Source organism: Sceloporus occidentalis, unplaced genomic scaffold (assembly GCF_023333645.1).
Source record: "Sceloporus occidentalis isolate IW3139 unplaced genomic scaffold, rSceOcc1.0.p SCAF_24, whole genome shotgun sequence".
In the NCBI taxonomy this organism is placed as follows: domain Eukaryota; kingdom Metazoa; phylum Chordata; class Lepidosauria; order Squamata; family Phrynosomatidae; genus Sceloporus; species Sceloporus occidentalis.
In genome coordinates, this window is record NW_028317004.1 from 2,853,838 (window position 1) to 2,874,667 (window position 20,830).

The following is a 20,830-nucleotide window of genomic DNA, read 5'->3' on the forward strand; positions in this document are numbered from 1 at the left end:
GTATACACACAAAGTCACATATAAACATACAAAATACAGAATTAAAAGCAGTCTCGAAATTTCTGGAAAAGAAACTTCTCTAGATAACAATCTAAGGGTGCACTTGAAATAGGGCAGATAGTGTGTATAAAAGTTAAGTAAGGCAATGTGATTGTGATCATTTGCAATATAAAGGGGGTGCCAGGGGTGCTGCTGTACTCAGGTTCTGAGCTTGAGATGGAACTTGGCGGACACAATATGCAACTCCATGGGATGGATACCAGGGACACTTCTGGGTTAAAGCGCTTCATTCTACCTGCCATCTGTTTTATTTTATGACCATTTGTCACATGTAATCTTACTTTCCCCTTTTGTGGGAAGAAGTTACTGTATGTGTCATGTTGACGTCTATACCAGATACTGTTTGATTAAAGTACAACTGGCATTTGAAGGGAGTGGTGGGCGATGCAGACTTGATGGACCATATATCCCTTGTGAGTCATCATGTTACTTTGTTGTAAATACCCTTTTTTTGGAAACTCCTTTTTTATTGAATATTTTGAAGCCGATCACTATGTTTGTAGCACGTAAACACCTTGTATAATATAAGCTGACCTGTTTGATGTGGCGATTAAAAGCGTAAAAAAGGACACATTTTTATATCCTTTGAAACTATGAAAATAAATTAGATTACAATGTGTCTAAAAGTTCTAGAAACCTGATGATCTGGCCCATTTTATGACAATGCATCAAAAAGAACACAAATTTTCTTTGCTTTGTTCATCCATGGCCACCATCACAAGGCAGGTTGATTAGGTAAAATATATAATCATGTCTATCCACTATACGTGTTGATTCTGATAACTTCAGCAATCAAGAACTAGAAAAGGCCAGTATGTAGCCTTTGGTGTGATGTTTGGCTCAGCATTATCTTCTAATACACGAACAAAATAGAAAGATAAAATTTGATGGCAACTAAGAACCATTCAGCCCACTTAGCCTAAACCTTATTATATCCCCATTCATATCCCGCGCATGTTTACATTCCCTCACGGTATAAACCTCAATACTGCCCTCTTCAAATCTGTTCTTGGAATGATGTTGGCAAAAGAGATTTACACTACAATGCTTGTATAGAGCCTCTACCACCTCCAACAAAAACAGTCCAAGAGTGTTGTTACTGTAAACCTGATTTACAAATACTCTTTAATGTCAACATTATGGTCCTTAAAAATATTCCCTTTTTATCTGCAAGCAATCAGATCGCTTTAAAGATTCAGTTAAGATATTTTCAGAGTTTTGATGATCAGATATGGTTTCTTTCCCTTGAAATGTCTATTAACTGTACGAAATCACTCCTGCACTAGTTAATCAATAACATTACATGTATTCTAAATGTAACAGTATATTTTGGTGATGTTGTATGCAGAATATATTATATGTATCATGTTGTATTAACCACTTTCTGCAAACTGCTGACAAGAATTTTTTTTTAAAGCTTCCACAGAATATCCTCACTTTTTCTTGTGTTCCGCATCTTGTTCTGGCTGCGAGAATGCTACAGATTTGGAACAGACCGTTCTGTGCCTGGACATACTAACATTAATCACATGATATCTTTATAGCTAAATGGCAAAATATTATCCAAAGCCCCACCACTCTTAATAGCTGTAAAGCTATTCTTGCAACAGACTTGAAGTCATTTTAGGCTTAATGGATTTAAGGCAGTTTCAAATACAAAATCTCATATCTGTGTGTCCCTGCTATATCATAAAACACAAGTCACGTGACCCTGTATAGATTAAGGGTGTCATATATATATATATATATATTTTTTAAACTCTTCTTTGTGGTTTGCGAGTTGAATTGATGCGCTTGACATTAGATACAAACCAGTTCCTGTTTTTTTTCTTTAATAACATGTGGTTTTCTTGCATTATTTTTAGACCAGCTGCAGATGTATTATTTTTACTTGTTCATTAGTAAGTATTACACTTGTGTGCTGTTTGCACAATCTAGAGTTCTGTACTTTATTTAGGCAGTTGGTTTTCAGGCTTTTCTCGAGATCCGTAGTTGCTTAGGGTTCTATTCTCTAAACTGTGTGTATTCTCTCTCTCATTCAGTTACTGGTCTCTGGTGCATATGGGTTGTAGTCTATCGTGAGTATGAAGTAAATTCTTCAACTTCACCCTACAAAGACATTTCAGAATCCTATGGGTTTAACTGGCATAATTGGTCAAATGTAAATGTACAGACTAAAAAAAATGATGTCATATAGATAGAGCAATAGAGCAAACTTGGTAAAGATGACCTCTTTATTGGCTAACTGAAGTATAGGAGCTTGCAACCTTTTGAGCTTATTTAGGTCTTTTCTTCACTCATATTATAATATTATAGTCTCAAAAGCGTGCAAGCTATTATACCTTAGTCAATAAAGGCACCATCTTTACCTGTTTTGCTCTAGCAACAAGGTTCAACTCTATTACGGTGAAGGAATAGTGTTATCTTGTGTTATGTAACAGAAGTAGAAATGAAATGCATGTATATGTCTATGTACATTAGTTAATGTGATATGTCTAGATATTGGCAATACATATATTGTGCATGTATATTGGCTAATCAGCAAGTACAATAACAGTGGCAAAATATTTTGGTTTTAAAATATGGCATGTATTAGCTCTATGTTTGGAAAAGGATGTAATACTGAGGTTTATACACCAAACAGTGAGTGGAAGGAAGACGAAAACGTATCTAGATAACTATGCATTATGAAGTTATTCCTGAGAAGGGCTGGAAAAGCATAGCAGCATATTTTTATCAGAACTCACAGTTTAGTTTATAGACCCAACTGAGGAAAAAAAACAAAACAATAGTAGTTATCTAAAAACTATGCACCAGGGCTGATAACAGCAGTAAAATATTGAATGTTTCCAAGAAGCTGTGTTGTTCTAGTAATAAACGAACATATACTGCACATGCAGCCTTTAGCAGTAATTCTTTAAACCTCACTTACTAGGTGTCCCGTGAACTAATAGCAGTGACTACTTTCATTGTTTTTGCCTGAGGTTCAGCTGGTCTGTGGGGGTGGATATTTTTAAAGAATGAGATACAAGCTGTCTATGGGCTGGGCATGCAAAGCCAGATGGATTATTGTTTTTTTTTTCTTTTTAATAATAGGGATTTTTGAGAGAAAACTACTTATTATGTATTGTATGCGTTAAAGTAAAACAACATTTAGAATTTGCTACAAACTGTATCTCTGAACTGATACAAATGTGTTTCTTAAATGCTGCACTGCAATTCAACACAGCTATGTTTACTTTCAAAGTTCTACATTGGGGTTCCCCTACTTACATCTCCTAACTCATCTCCAAATACACTCCCACCCGGTTTCTCCAATGATCTCTATCTGTCATGTGCCTTTTCCTCTGCCTTCAGTCCTTCAAAAAATCCCTCAAGAACCCATTCTTTTGGGACACCTACAAATGTAGGCATTGATGTCCTTCCCCTAATTTTCCTTAACTCACCTTTCCTAGTCCCTCTCCTGCTTTCGGACAATACTTAACATCCTTAACAGTGGCACTTTTACCTCTTGTGTAGTACTCCCTAACTCCCTCTAGATTGTAAGCTTGTTTGACGAGCCTTACCCCTTGTATCTGTAAGTTGAATTGTTTTGTTATATACTACTTGTAATGTCATGGTTACCCATTGTACAGTGCTGCAGAATATAATGATGCTATATAAAACGATAGATAATAATAATAAAATAATGTAACACACAATCACGCTGCTGGGTTGTATAGCCGGAGGCATCAATAGCAAAAAGAGGGAGGTTCTGCCACTTTATAGACCTCTACTAGATATTGTGCACAGTTCTGGAGACTTCACTTCCAGAAGCATGGTGACATTTTGAAGAGAGTTCAGAAAAGGGCTTCAAAAAAGGAGAATGGGTTGCAGTAAAAACATTGTCAGGAAAGAGTAGGGGATTTAAAGGATCTAAGTGCAGGAAGGACGTTAATTTCAAAGGATGAGTAGCATTAAAACAAAAGGTCATAATCTAAAACTAGAGGGTCAACCGTTTAGCTGTAATGTGAGGAAGTTTTATTTTACTGAATGGGCTGTACGTGGTAGAACAGCCTCCCAGCAGAAGTGATAGAGATTAGTATGTTGAGGGAATTTAAACATGCATGGGATTGGCATAGGATTATCCCAAATCTGAGACCAGACTAAGGGCCAATTCTTACAACAGGAAAAAATGAGGAGGTTAAATGGGCTAAATGGTTCTTATCTACTGTCAAGTGGTATGATGGTGTATAAGCTGTATTACATTGGTGCTGTGTATAATAGTTGTATTGTTTACTATAGAGCTTTGGGGCATTCAGAACCCAACAATATAAACAAACCAGCTATATAGTAGAAGATGATATAACTTGTTAAGGTCCTTTTATGTTGGTTCAAGATTTTTCCTGTTGTGCAATTCTGTCCTACTTCTTATGCCTAAACATGCCAAGAACCTTACTGTAATTTATAGAGAAACGGTTACATAAATTTTATGTAACAGTTTCCGCAGAGAGTATTGTGTTGCAAAATACTTTTTTCTGGACTCTTATTGTCACTGAAGGACTTTTCGAAGGGAAAACAAAATACTGTAATATGAATGGAGCTGAGATGCCAACCCTGACTCCAAAGCAGACAAATAGTTTGTTTGATCCGTTGCCGATTAGAAGCACACTTCAGATTGTAATTATATATCCAAGACAGCTTGTGTAGCCAGCGCCAAAAAATTTTCATACATTTGCTGCTAATGATGCTTGGGTCATTTCTGACATCTCGGAAAGGGAAATATATGCAGAATTTGAAATATGTAGCAGCTGGCAATGTGGGGGATTTGGAGATAACCCCATGCTTACCATCCTGACAGTTGGGAGGTATGCAGTACGATGTCTGGAATTTTCTGTCATATTTTTACAATATCATAAAATGCTGGCACATCAAACATTTTCAGGATTAGGTTTAAATGTATGCCTTTTCTGATCTTTTGCAGCAAATCTTCCAATGCCCACTATTGTTGCTTTGGATGGGGTTGCTTTAGGAGGAGGCCTGGAGATGGCATTGGCTTGTGACATCATCGTTGCAGGTAATATCCATCCTTTGGCTTTATTATATCACTGTCATTTAATTATTTCATTGTTTATAGATATAAATCCACTTAGCACGCACTTTACGATCATTCATGCATAGGCTATGGTACTGGATCTTTTATTACACAAGTATTGACTCTTTGTGTGCAGGTAGATAGATACACAACAGGACTGCTCAGTTTACTCCTCATACCTCAAAATGTTGGAGTACACTTAAGGAAATAATCTGTCACTTGGTATATAAAATATTTACAAATATGCTTTAAATACCCCTAGTGTCATGGGTTAAAACGCTATACCACTGAAAACAATATAACACACATATAATATATATATATATATATATATATATATATAAATTGTTTTATATAGTGCCATCATATTCTTCAGCACTGTACAAGTGCTGAGAAGGTATATGTGATCGGTGTCAGGGGGGTCATCTATGATGCTACCATTGGCGTTGCAGGAAGAGAATGGCCAAGCTTGTTCTCATTCAATATCTGTAATAAATACCGTATTTGCTCGATTATAAGACAACCCTGATTATAAGACGACCCCCCAAAATCAAAATATTAATTTAGGAAAAAAAACAAAGCCTGAATATAAGACTACCCTATAGGAAAAACGTTTTACTAGTAAATATTAATTAATGTAAACTATTTTTTCATATTTAATAAAAGCTATGATTGAGAAAAATATATATTTTTTATTTCCTTTTATTTGCCAACCTGCCCCCCCCAGTTATGCACATCTGCCCCCAGGCTTGCCACTCTGCCCCCAGAAATGCCTTATACCCCCCTATTTGCCACTCTGCCCCTTGATGTGCCTTTTAACCCCCTATATGCCCCTCTGGCATATAGGGGGTTAAAAGGCATATCATGGGGCACAGTGGCATATAGGGGGTTAAAATGCATATCATGGGGCTGAGTGGCATATAGGGGGTTAAAATGCATTTCTGGAGGTATATATCACACTCCTATCAAGCCAAGGCAGCCAGTACATGCTGGAACCTGGGGATGGTAGTAGTGTGATTACAGCCTCCCTATGCCATGGTACCCCCCCCCTCCTTACACATCCATGCTATTACACACACACACACACACTCATTCACAAACATTTAAATACTCATTCATTCCATTAATCACACATACGTCACACATTAATCACAAAAACCCTCCACCACCCCCTTACGTGAACTGCAGATCTCCCACTCGCAGACTTCTGCAGGGGCCCGGCTGTGCGAGCAACTTCTCTGGCCCCGCCCCCAGAGGAAGGAGGGGGGAGGTAGAGTTATGTGAGGACTTTGCTGGCTTCCTGTTCCCCTGCAGCTAGTAGGAGCGACGCTGCTCGCGACCAAAGCCTGGTAAGCAGCCTGGCCCCAGCAGAATGAGGTCTGATTAGAAGACGACCTCGATTATAAGACAAGGGGTATTTTTCAGAGCATTTGCTCTGGACAAAACCTCGTCTTATAATCGAGCAAATTCGGTACATCCAAACATTTAATATGGTCATAGACACATTTCTGATCTATTGATTTCTATTTATGTAACTAAGATGTATAATAAAAATATTTGTATTTTTATTTTAAGAAACATCATTTCTTTTGTTTACACAGTTTCATTTCTAAATATAAGGTCTACTGTTTCAGTATATATTAGAAAGCCAAGGGATTTGGGTCCCCAAAGGGGTTATTATTCATTCTAATTAGGGAAACTTGGAATAACTGGTTATACAAAATGCCATAGCGATCCCCATGTAAATCTCAGATAACATAATTTCTTAAAAAAAATTCTGTCAAATAGCTATCTTTCAGGCTTCTAGCTTTCATGGTGAATTTATTAAAGTGACTGTTGAATATTTTGTGTTTCATGCAGTCTTTAAAGTCATGCATTATTCAACTTGTACACACAAAACACACACCTTTTGCGAAGAACTAAAAGTACAGTTTTGTGCTATTCCTTTAGCCTGTGACCTATTAAAATAAATAACATCTGGGAACCAAATGAGAAAAACCAACAGAATGTTCTCTATGAATAACGTTTGGTTGTATTGTAAATGTTTCATTTCTCTCTGGCCAGTAAACCTCAGTCACATGTTTCTAACTTTATGACTATTTAGGTACACGGTACGCCAATAATAATTGGAAAGACTTGTCACACTTTTCCGGACCATGCCCATAATAAGTGGCTTGGGACCCTTGTAATAGAACGCTCTACCCCTCTTCTTTATTTGGTGACAACTCACCGCCATTCTTATGAGAAAACCTCCTTTTACATTACATATGGTCCTGGAATAAAGATGAACACGCAGGAGTAATAACATAAATCGGACCTTTGCACTTTGCAGCTGTCCCTGGTGTCAGATTCATTGGTTGAGTGGTAAATGGATATTCAGCGCTCTTATGTTTGTAATGCTTGAGGTTTATGACTTGGAGAAAAGCTAAGGCAGCTAGGGAATGTACAGTCATCAGATTGTTTCTCCACCCACAAACCTCTATTTCCGTAGAATATATTTCCTGCTGTGTAGCTGTTGCAGACCATTTAGCCAGACTGAACTTTGAATACATCATTTGCAGTTTACGCCGCACAGGGTTATATCATTTGGCATGGCCAAATCAATGAAGGCCCTGGCTTTGAATGTACATGGTGTTGTCTGTCTCTTTAGTGATGTACTTCAGTGATCGACAGTGACTAATGCAGGAATTGGTGGGTCTGTGTTACATCGTAAGAGATGACTAATACAGCAGTATATCTGGAAATACCCTAAAACCCCACTTTCACAGAGAAATGTTTACCATTAAAGGGGAACTGTCCTTTTGCCTGCCAATTAGCGGCATTATTTTAGGCATATTTAAGGGAGCAGTGTTTTTAATACAGCCACATAGTATACCTTTTCTTTCTTTATGCCTTTCCTTTTTTTCCCCTCAGACATCCTGATAAAGGGGGAAATCTTGACTCTAGTAATGGTTCATGGTGGCTCCAAACTGCCGGTGTCATTTCATGCCCCAAACCACTTCTTCCTGCCTGCACCCAACTGCTGGCAACGGGATGCTTATGTTACAGTTCATCTGGATGTAAATGTGTCCAGTCACAACTAAGGCTTTAAGACCAGGCAAAATGTACATTTGAAATATGTAAACGTTATTCCGCACCTGTCATGTCAGAAGATGCTGTATCGCAAACTCAGTTTAAAACACCGCTACTTGTTGGAGTACCTGTTTGAAGATAGATTCTGAGGAGAAAACTCTCCAATGCAGGGGTATAGGGAGAACATAGGTGTATGCCATCTAGGAACAACATTGGTTTGTATTTTGAAGAGATCTCTTACATAGTTTTCAGAGAAAAAAACAGGAAGGAACAAAAATTTAATATTAGGGCCACAAGAAACTAAAATCTACCTGTAGACTTTTTTATTTGTAGTTATGTCCCGATGAAGAGTCTTAACACCAGTAATCAAAACACACAGCTTGTTTTTGAGAGAGACATAATAGCTCAAAATCACTGTTTTGCGTAAAATAAACAGCTCCGTGGTTGCAAGCTCAGCAGCTGAAACCACATAATGTCCAATTTACCAAGGTCAGTGATTATTTTTGATCCTCTTATTTACCATGTTTTTTTATTGTCTCTTGCAGCATCATCAGCAAAAATGGGTTTGGTTGAAACCAAATTGGCCATCATTCCTGGAGCAGGTATGGTTTAAAAAATGAGCAAGCCTATTCAGAAATGATTTATTTCATAAATAAGAAATCACCTGGCTGTTGTGTTCAGAACTGCTATATCGTTTCTGCGGAGTTCTCCATATTATTCACATTTCACCTTCCTTTCTTGAATGCACTCTTCTGTGGTTTAGTTTTCATCTTGACTAATGACTAATAATTTCACTGATTAGCCTAATGAAGGTTTACACGTATACAAGAGAAGTTGCATGTTTGAAACACTAGACTTGGGTAGATAAAAGGTAGATCTTCCACAGATGAATGTGTCTACAGCTGCTGTGGAGCTGTTCATGGCCTATGCATGATTTAGATTGGTGTATGTTCCTCACGATGACATCTCAGTGTTCCTTACTTTGGGGATTTGACAAGTTACTGTTAGATGACTGTGTGGGAGTATTAAAGATTTCAATACAGATATGAAATGGATACAGTTTTATCATGAGTAAAAGTAAAAGTAGACAAAGTAATGTTGATTTAGGGTGAGTCCGACTGCCGAAAGTCAAGAACGATTTTGTTTCACTTTGAGGTGCCATTTCTGTCTCAGTGGATTTGTTGCCTTTTTCTGGATCAGCTAATGTGGTTTTGCAGAATGGTTGAACTTGATAGACTATATATGTCTTTTTTTCAACTTAATTAACCATGTAACTATATGTAACTATATGTAACTTGATATTTCTCAGCATGATGAAAGGTGAAGCCCAGTGTGCTTCTCCTGCAAGCTGAGCTGAGCCTATATAATACATAGTTTGGCTATTACTATACTGTAATTTGGTAAACTGTATGGCTTGGCAGCCACTCTACTAGTGTACAGAATGCTAGTTTCTCTTCAAAGAGGAATGGATATGTGTTTATTATCTGTACAGTAGCGATAGTCACTTTCAAGAATTCAATTTTATTCTGTTGTCAATGTAAAAAAAAAAGATATTAGAAATGTAAATGCACATCTTCACAAAATGTGTTGCTTTTAAGTGAAGCATATGATATAAAGTAAACATTGCTTTCTGACTAATCTTGTCATACCCAGATATGCTAACTTTCGTTAATGATTCAATGTGTTGGTTTGATCACCACCTGGGATTTTTGGATTAAATAGACTTGGCACTTCAATATGCATATTTTTTTTCTAGAGTTAGTTGCTGTCAATAAATATTGTTTTTGTACACAATTTATGGGTTTTTTTTTATGTGTGGACTTTTCGGTATCCACTGGCGCAGAAGAAAAAGATGGTTAATGCTGGACAGCACTATATATGTCACAGTTCCGTGAGCTAAATACATACATTTTTACGAAAGAGTTTTTTAAGGTGTTTCCTAAATTTGACTTTCAATACAGCTTTTCTAGTGATGACTGAATCACTATCCACTTGTACTCATTTGCCATGTGGGCATGGAAAAATCCAACACAAAAGTTTTCTTTTCTATTTTTTTCGTTGACGATCCATTCCATGGATGAAAATGCAAAAACTCTGCATAAAATCACTTTTCAAACAGAGAGATCAGTCATGTTATGACCTTACTTAATTTATGATTATATATATATATATATATATATATATATAATAAATACTTGAGCAGAAAGTAACTTCCTGTTTTGATTTTGCTTCCTGTTTTGATTTTGCTTCCTGTGATACAGCGTGATGAGTATTCTCTAAGTGTACTTGTGTACTGGTTTTGGTAATATGAAGACTGGTTGCAGTCCCTATCCATGTCTCTATGTATGCTTCATTCTCATTAAAGGGCATTCCAATGATCATATGGTTATTGCACTGCCTGGTCCCTTTCAAATGTATTGGGAATTTTGTAGAATCCCCCATATGCATTTGCCCCTTTCCACACCTTCAGCTAAATGTTGAACCGCCACCTCCAGTTAGATCCACCGCTGGCTCGGGAAACCCTGCGGGCAGTTGATCTGTTCACTGGGGCAGAGATCTGATCATGTAATTGAATACATGCTTCAAGCAGCCAATCAGTGGCAAGAATAGTTAGACCATGGAGCAGGAGAGCTGTGTCTTCTGTGACAATTAAGGGCTTTAATATATATAATATATAGATATATATATTTTTTTTTTTCCCCCCCATAGTAAGTGTGTAAGAGGCCATAAACTGTCTCTTTAAGTTAGGATTGACTTTGTAGGAATTTTAAGCTTTTGTAAACCAATAGATGTACCATAATATATAGCGGTGACAGCTCATAAAACAATATAATTAATGCACTATAACAGTTTGCAAACCACTAAGCAGCACACATTGTAAAGTTCTCTTAATTCTGTGGTTTGTTCCATGTTGTGGATCACTTTGTTCTTTCCAATTAAAATAATGTTTTGGGCATAATCCGAGAGTTTGCACATGTTTTTTTTTTCTGTTTTGTGACTTGTCACAGTCATATACACAGTCTCCACATAAACACAGCATTTAGGATTTCTTCTATTCTGTATCTACTCAACGTATCGATATGGTACGTTTTTACTTGGCCGAAGCTGAAGAAGACATTACACTCTGCACATAGTTATGAAATGACAAAGGCAGTGACCCATAGTTATAAAGCAAAGTACACATGATTTATAATTAGAGAAAACAGAATTTTATCAGTACAGAAGCTGGCTGTTTGAACATTGACATCATTGGCATACAAAGTGATCCTAAGTCTTAATATTTCATTTCAATAAGTGTGCATTGAGCTGCAGCATGCCTATAGGAATACATAAATGCTTCTTTGTTGCTATCTAGTTCTGTAACAACATTTGAAATTGATAAAAAAAAATGTAGCTGCTGTGTATCTTCTGATTTGTTTCCTTATCATTCATGGATTTGGTTAAGAGGGCCATGAAACATTGTAGCCTTTCTCCCTGTCACACACCCATAGCCTGCTTGACCTTTGGTTGCCCTGCTACACGTGTGCATCACAGTACTCACATTTGGGTAGGAAAACTGCTGAATGAATAGCTACAGATTCCATGGAATTGTTTCATGCCGTTCGCATCTCAGTGGAATTTGCATTTTATTTATAGAACAGCTGTGTGTCTTGTATATTAATGGCCTTATTATGTAGTTCTGTATCTAACTGCCTCCTTAGTGAGCAACCTAGCCTCTTTGTTCGTACTCATCTATATGTTTTAATAGTAGATGACGCACAAGGCTTTTGTTTGTCCATGCCGAATGGTCTGATGTGAGACAGTATCACTTTCAGTCTTAGACACCCTTTTCCTTGTTAAACAGTCTTAGGGTAGCTATTGTTTCCTTTTGAAAGTTGGCTTTACTGGAGCCCATCACTTTCATCACATAGGAGTTGAATCCTGAGTTATTTTTGTGATCTCCCTGAAGCTCAGCCTGTGTAGTTGTGACAGATGAAGTCTTTTCATCTGGAACTGGAATGATGCTGACAGCTGCCACGCAGACTCCTTGATTGTGTGCTCGTATGATGAAGTGCATGAACTAAACGGAGGCACAGAAATGCCACGATGAACAGAGCCTGGCTCACTCTCTTGGACGCCAAGAGTTAACAGATGCCCCTGGAAATTATATGCAGCGACTGGTCATTGTATTCTAAGCAGACAAGAAGTATGTTGTGTGCTGTGTTTTTCTTACAGTAAGCCGCCTATTAATAAAACGAGTACAAAGAAACGTTTGGTTTGTATGTAAAAGGAAATAACAGAGGTGTCAGGGAGATAAACGCCCTCTCCACAACAGCGAAGGACTGTGTGATGGAACAGATGAGCAGATATGTGTTCCTTCCCTTCGCATATAATAATAAAAAAATCTATTTAGTAATATATTATTATATAATTATATATTAATATATTATTTGCAAGTAAACTCTGTATGGTAAGGGGTATCATCCTGGGCTGAAATAATGGCACAAGTTAGTTATCAATTCCATATGGAGGAATATTTTTTATTTGATACATAAAAACTTATCAAAATATCCCCTTGGGAGAGAGTCATGAAAAAATAACTTCTGAAAAACACTCATTAAAGGATTCTTTGAAAATCTACCCAAATGGGAACTTTCCCCAATCAAATATGTTGACCTGATTTTACTTTATTGGTATTTATATTTCTAAGTGACCCATGTGACCAATTATTTTTATTGTGCATCTGTGAGCTATTAATTTATGTACTGATGATAGACCGCTATTTAGAAAGTGTAAAATTTATTTGTGCGTACTGTATTTGATCCTCAGAGCTCTTAAATATATGGTAGAAAGTGATTTCTTGTTATGGGACATAAACATTGTTGTTCTTATGTTCAACTATGTCCTGTCTTAATAGATATATATAGGTTTGTCAGTGTGTTTCCTAAACAATGTTCATGGCGATACAAAAAGTTATTAAAACAAAACATCATCACCAGTTTTAACTACTTTGACATAGCAGCGCTGCTTTAAGACAGACCTAATGCTGTAGTTCATCATGTAAATTTAGGCAATGATGTTGAACTAGACACGTTACGGTCTGGTGTTCTGTTTTCCTCAGGGCTTCCTAAGAACACTTATCGTGGAAAAAAAAATCTTAAATAAGTATAAAAAAATGTTCCCAGATTTAGATTTCAAACTCTTGTTTTTAAAAGTGAAGCTATTCTGGTTGTCTGCTCCCTGAAGGATACTTATTATTTGTTTCCCACCCTATTGGAAAGTAGGTCATGGTTTTTTGGGCTTGTATCCAAGGCAAGAAATTTATTTGGGGCTCAAGGCAGTGTCCAGAAATAGTGATGCAATGTCAGCAAGAGCCCTTTTCATTTCACAAACATACTTTCCACTGCTCTGGAATTAATGTATTCGTTGACCTCGTAACAACTGCAATCCGTCACTAGCTTACAGAAGCAGAAAAAAAAGTGTCTGGAAACGGTCATGGTCACCCTATTAGGTGATTAGTTACAGGTCTCTTATTCAATGGCCTTTTTTCCCCCCATTTTAATCATATTGAAGAACTTGGCAGCTCATCAAAACTGTGAACAGCCAAAAAGGTGCAGCTCGAATGAATCGAGTCCAAATCGAGCAAGACAAAGGAGGGAAGAAAGATCAGGCAGGTGATTGTGTGTCTGCTTGTATGGAAGAAAGTGAGTACAGCAGAAGGTAAGCCCCCAAGCAAAAGCTTTGGCGAGAACAGGTAAGCAAAATAATGTGCTACAGCATTCTGGAACCATGTGCCACTAACAAAAAATAGCAGTTGTACGATATGTACCAAGAAGGACCTAATTGACCCCGCAGATTTATATGCACAGCATAAGATACGTTGGAACCAGTTCACTGCATTATTTTCAAGGAGAAAAACATGTAGAGCAAGGAGAGAAGTCCTACTAAAATTCTCATGAAAGGAAAAAAATAAATCTTTGTGATTGTGTTTTGATTAGTTTAATGTGGTTTACCCTGTTCTCTCCAAGACATAGGTGCGACTGAGAAGTTACAGAAATTCTATTGGCAGCGTTACACCAAACTTGAGCCAGTGGCCTAGTTTCTACTGTGAAAGCAGGTCAGATAGCATAACATTACATAAACATGAAGATAGAGTCTTTGCCATCTGTTAATACGGCACAGAGCAGGGTTTTTTTGTAAAGGAAATATAGTTTTGCTGTTAAATAATAATAAAGTATGAACAGGGACAGGGAGATACAATTTCGACACTGCTTTATTTCCTGGGCATTGTCAGCGTGATGTGACCTTCTCAATAACAGCATCGCTTTTATTCTGTACAGGGAAAGAATTGCTGATTGGGGGGGTCATCATCTACAGACACAGTCCAAGTGTCTGCTCATCCTCACTCAAATGCGTTTTACAGATTTTCTGGGTATTTGCAAATGAACTACAGTGTAGTGTGGTTTAGCCCCAAATAATGAATGTTATACGTGTGTTTTCTTCTGCTGCCCTATTAGCCACATGCCAGATTAGGCTGCGGGTCGTCTTCATTGGACTGCAAAGAAATCGCGCTGATTTAAGACTGCTTGGTGGATTACAATCATTTTAACATTTACTATATCATTTACAATTCCATGACTGTGTTAATTCATCCATTAACTGATATCGGCCGAGTGGTTCGATGCTAGCTGGTACAATACACTGACCTTTGCTGCCGCTCGCTGGGCAATCAGGTGACCGCTGGCTGGATGCAAGCAGCTGCCTGCCGTGTATAATATATGCCATATGTAAAGCTTTTCCCCTCCCAGTGCCAGCCCTGGATCTACTGTTCTTGCAGTTCCACACAGAAACCTTTAAGGGTTTTTATACATGTAGGGTTTCCCAACACAAAAAAATACAGAATTGAGTTTTGTAAGACATATCCCCCCCCCCCCAAAAAAAATAATAATAAAAAAAACTAGAACATTAATATCTAACTACTTGATCACAGGTTAATGAAGGAGGATACCAGATAACACTGCTGTAGTCTTGGGCCGCACAATCCACATTGTGGATTGCTTTCCATACAGTTCAGTACCACCAGGTTGTATGGAAATCATTTAGCAAGATGTTTTGACAGAGAAGGGTAATTTTAAAAAAGCTTAACCGCTTAACCGCAAACCAGCCTTGAACAGTGATATAGTTTGCATGCATAATGTGTGGATGCTCACTCATTTTACAACCATATTCTTTCAGCAGTTCCCACCAAGCTGCTCACATACATAGGGTAAGAGCAGTCAGATTCCCAGCAATATGTTTATAAAAGCATTTTTCATAAGCCTATATCAGGGAGCTAACTAAGGAGCGCTGCCTCGGGGCTGGGATGTAAGGTCAGGTCTAAAGCATTACTAATGAGATCAAAATGTGGGCCACAGACAGGAAAGATCAGAGGGCAAGCCTACCACATGTGAAAGTATGTGCCAGGGTGGCCACAACCCTAGCAATATTGATTCTGGAAACTGGGAAAAAGATGGGAAACGCTGTATTACTTGCACATGGTTTTATAATCTGATTTAGGTTGGGTTTCTCTAATTTTCATTGTGTTAATCTGCCTACCCTATCTGTCTACAATCTATAATGCATGGGTACGCACGGGTAAGAAGAATCACAAGGCAATAAACATATTGTAAAAATGGTTCAGTCAAAACAGTGGGAAAATCCGCAGTAATGAAAGGGTTAAGTTCCTGCTTGTTGGAGGCATGTGCGATGCACGACCATTTCCACGATGTAGCATTAAAATGGGCTGAAGGATGTGTGTAGGAGGAAGGTTTTCCAAGAACTAACCAAGTTATGCTGTTGGTGTCATTTAAGTAGCATTCATCAGCGGCTTCCCGGTAATCATTCTGCATATATAAAGTTATATAAACCTGTTGCACATACGTGACTCTTATGCTACTTCTTTCTAGAGAGACATAAGTGTGCCGGGTCGCTGTAAGAACATTTCTGATGCAAAAACTGGTTCAAAATACACTACACTCTAGTGCTGATGTATCGGTGCTAAAAATGATCCTAAATAGATAAACCCCCCAAAAAGGTGGATTGTTGGAGGGTAGAATTTATTTCTAACACTATTAGGTGTATGTTGGAGAAATGCTGACCTACAGCTGTTTATAGACAAATATGATCACCAGCCAGCTATAGCCTAAGTATCATAGTATACTTAATATATATATTAATGAAAGAAATGTTCCTTGCCGACATGTAAACAGGCCCTTGAGGACCACTGCGACAGCATGAAACGTCACAAGGAAATTGCCTCTTTGCCCCATCGTTTGTTGCAGCAGCACGCCAACAACCGAGGCAGCCTGACTGGTGGGTGGTAGACTCATTTTGTTCACAAAGTTGTTCACATCTGTTAATCTGCTTCTTGGCCTACTTTACACGCATGGTTAAGCAGAGTGAAACATATCGTGTAGAATGTATGAAGGTTTTTGAAAAGAAGAAAATAGAAAAATAATAAAATACACAAAAAAACCCTTGAACCCCTACCCTAAGATGATATATTAGTCTGTCCTAGTATGTATCTGAAACTGATGCAGTGACTCTTTAATGTGGAATGACAAAGCTTGCGTTTAACAGGACTGATTTATTGTGGCACGTGACTTACAGTCTCTTTTATAAGAAAAGAAAAAAAACATGGAAATATTTGATTTCTTACAAAAAGTAATTCATACCTTATATGTGTGTATGTACCCATTGTACAGCGCTGCAGAATATGATTCCGCTATATATATATATATATATATATATATATATATATATATATATATATACACATACACACCTTTTCATTCATTTGATTTTTTTTCTTGTTTATACCACAGCTTTGTTTTTCTGTTGCTGTCTTTTGTCATGAAGAAAAACAGATGAGTAAATGTTACAGATATTTCCAACGAAAGCTATTCAGATATAAAAATACATATTGGTGGGCATGACGAAATGTTCCGTGTAAAGTACTTTTCAAGGTAGCTTATCGACGTTGAAATTAGTGGAAGGTAACCATCACACATGTTATTTTCTTCAATCAAAAATAGATGTTCCATGAATCTACAAATAGCCCTGTTTGTACTTCTTTTTTTTCCTGGAAAACCCCATAATAATTACTCAAACACATCCCGATAAATTACCTGTTCTGGAAGAGGTCAGTCTATATGATTCTAACATAAATAATCAGCGGGTTTCACTGCAAATGGGTAATTGTATATAGACAACAGGACTAGATACATGCCTGTATTCTGCCAGCCATGGCTAGTAAAATGTTACTATTGGCACCTGTTGATCATTATGAAAGCGTCACCTCCAAAAACCTAAACAAAAAAAAATATCAAACTGACCTTAAAATGTGTTTTTTGTTTTGCTTTATCTTTTTTTATTCTTGTTCAGTTTACAAGAATAAAACGGCAAAAGCCGGCATGATGCATGGTATTATACTTGACCCTGTGCGGTCTTTGTGTCCTTACGCTGGAGTCTTTGGTGGAACTTGATGCCTTTTATTGCGCCAACATAGAAAATGCACTGAGGTCACATAAGCTTTCAGGACCTCTGAGGTCTCCTTTATTCCGACAGATTTCATGCTGCTGGAAATTAAATAAAAGTTGAATATCAAAGTTCACTCTGGTTTCTAAATTTACCTTGAATTTCCCCAACCCTGCTGAGCTGTATATGTAATTTTATATACGTGATGTGTCCGTCTCGGGCCATGTGCTGCTAGGAGACAATGGAGCCCTTTCGTTTTGATTGCAGTTGGAAGGTGAGGTGTATTGGCCGGCGTTGGTTTGTTACATGTTGATCCTTCTTGTTAAGTAGCCGTTGGCACTTGTATTTACTAAGGAGCTTTAGAGCACTGAACACAACAGCAGCCTAATTAGAGAGGTGACACTCAGAAGAACACACGGCACATACATTTATTCTACATATTTGCTGAACCCATTTGTTTTTATGCAGCCACCCAACCTCATGCGACGTGACTTTTATCATTCAGGATCTGGCGATTATATTGTGTACTCACCAGAAATGCCCTGAATTTTAGACACTGTATAAACTCATGTACAGAAGACTGTATACGTGTTGTTTTTCCTGTGTAATGAAGGAACAGAGTGTGGCTTGCAATACCTTCTCAAACAAATCGCCCCTTCAGATCTGTCACTTCCCCTTTTTTTATAATGAAAAACTATTGCTGGGTCTTTACTGTAATAAAGTAATAGCCGTAAGGTTTTTTTATTACACAGGTTTTTATTATATTATTGTTTTTTCCAATGGGGAAAAAATTAAGACCCCCTTTCTTCCAGGAGCTTTGTCATTGTTTGGGAAATATAGATCAGGGCCTTTTTTTGAACAATTTGATTTTGTTTATTTACAGGCAATTTATGTCATGGAAAACACTGTATGGCCCTTGGATCTAACCAATCCATACTGTGACCCTTGCAAACAAAGCCTTGTACGCTCCATGTCCACAGTCTTAAGATCCAATTACTGCAGTCCATGATGTTTCTCAGACAATGCTAATTGTACGTTTGATGTTTTTTGTGATAAAGAGATCAAAACAGCTTTTGTATTTGCTTTGTGACAACTGTTATTTTGGACCTCACATCGATAGCGTAATTATTGTATTTGTAAATTGAACCCCTTAAGGATGGACATAGTAATAGTGTTTCCCTGTACAACCAGCATGTATATCTGATTATGAAATATTACGTCCTCCGCTACCGTCATCCTGCCAGACCAGCAGCAGCCAATAGGAGACATTTCTATGCACGGGATTGCTCGGGGAGCCAATCACATGCACGTTGCCATGGGCACTATTAGTAAACTGTGTGTCTCTCTATCTCTTCCTCAAGCTGATTGTGAGGTATATAATAGTGCTATGGTGAGTTCAGAATCATTGCTTAATTATTATTGAATGGTCAGCAGCAGCTCTTTTTTAACGTAAAGAGTTAATTTTTTTTCTTTTATCTGTTATTACCTCATGACAGTAGATAATAATAATAATAATGTATTATTGTGGGTAGAGCGACATCTTGAGAATGTTGTTCACGCTTTTATATACTATCAGTGACATTTATTGTCAGAAAGTTCTATGCATAAGAGGCCATTTCTCTGTGACTCCTTTATTCATTGAAACTGGCAACGTCTCTCACTGAATCACAACTTGCTTTCATTACAATGATGGGGAAAAAAAAGACAAAATGGGCTTAGAGTTCCTGTAAATCATCTTACTAGAAGCGAGCTATCCAAACGGGAACGTTTACTGGCTTTTCAGAGCTGTGTTGTTATATCTTTCTCGACGAGCGAGCTGTCGCTTATTAGCAGGTGTTTATTACACGACATATGCTTCTTCATTGCACAGGAAACTGGAAGAGGAGTAAAGGAACCTCAAACTGGCTGTTATTTTTAAACAAGAATAATAAACTAATATGTTTGCAGTCCATGTGTTTTTGTTTATAATATTCTTGATTTACGCGCAAATAAAATGATATTCTTAGAAATTGCTTTGCGAGCCAGTAAACTTTCAAAATGTTTTCTCATTTAGGATAAAGGCTTGGATTATGACAAAAAATAATTTGGGTTTTCACAGCAGCAAAAATGTGTTCCTTATATTCTTATAGCCCTTTTACTATATTGGGTCTCGCCTATCTCTGTGTTGTGTGTGGAGTTTTTATTGTGTGTGCTGTGAAAGACAGTGACGCCTCGCCTTAGTAAAATAGCGCAGCATTACGGTAGATGTCAGATGTTCATCATATTCAAAATGTCTAGCTTCATCCATGTATTTAGTTTCTATGCTTTCTATGTATATGCACTATTTGAACCTGTTGTGCTGAGTATGAATTGTTCTTTTATAAACGTCTGATGTTGTCTGATAGTGAATCTTGTTTACTTGAATAAAAGTAAAAAATAAGCTTGTAGACAGCGATAGCCCTATAGAATCTTTTTATGTATGAGCTTTCTGAAAGCAGAACACAGACAATACCCAAGCCACCATGTAAACATTACTACAGCTTACTGTGAATTAGATTTTTATTTCAAAACGCAAGTTTGTAGCGGGGGTCTATGGTTAAGGGCAGCCGATATTCAGACCAGGGGTGGTATTTGTACAATAAGTAGCGGAAAGTTGACAAGCTGTCTTATTTCACCAATTTGTCAAGCCTTGCCCAAGTGGTTTGTTAATAACAAAAACCCCATACGTGGGTAAATCTGACTGAGAATTAAGTGACAAATCGCTAGACTTCCACTTATCCGAAAGTTGGTTTTAGCTGTATTAAGCTGTAAGCTTGTGTGTCTCGTTGCGGCACATAATATGCAGCGCTAGAATATTTTCGAAGAAACTTGATACTGTGCTTCGGAATTGTCAGACGTGGTGTTTATATAATGACTACGTTAACAGTTGTCATGTACAGCTTGTTACTGAGATCAGCCTGTCCTGGTTATATAAAATACATCGAACTTCAGAACATTTTAAACACCTAAGGTTTGTTTTCCTCCTGTGGTACATCTAGTAGCATTCTTCAGATTGTTCGGGGGGGGGGGGGGGCTGGGGTTCTTGGTACAAGAAGAGAAAGTTCTAAGTTAAATACTTGAAGGAATAGGGAAAATGTACATGACAAAAAT

General features: G+C 37.5%; 1 protein-coding gene across 1 annotated transcript in view; it reads left to right on the forward strand.

The window, feature by feature from the left end:
* LOC149300514 (methylglutaconyl-CoA hydratase, mitochondrial-like) overlaps positions 1-20,830 on the forward strand; it is a 96,140-nt gene that overhangs the window by 43,078 nt on the left and 32,232 nt on the right. Inside the window, exons 5-6 of the mRNA XM_089485191.1 lie at positions 5,024-5,116; positions 8,752-8,808. Of these exons, the coding sequence (XP_089341317.1) occupies positions 5,024-5,116; positions 8,752-8,808 (150 nt within the window). The remainder of the gene's footprint in view (positions 1-5,023; positions 5,117-8,751; positions 8,809-20,830) is intronic.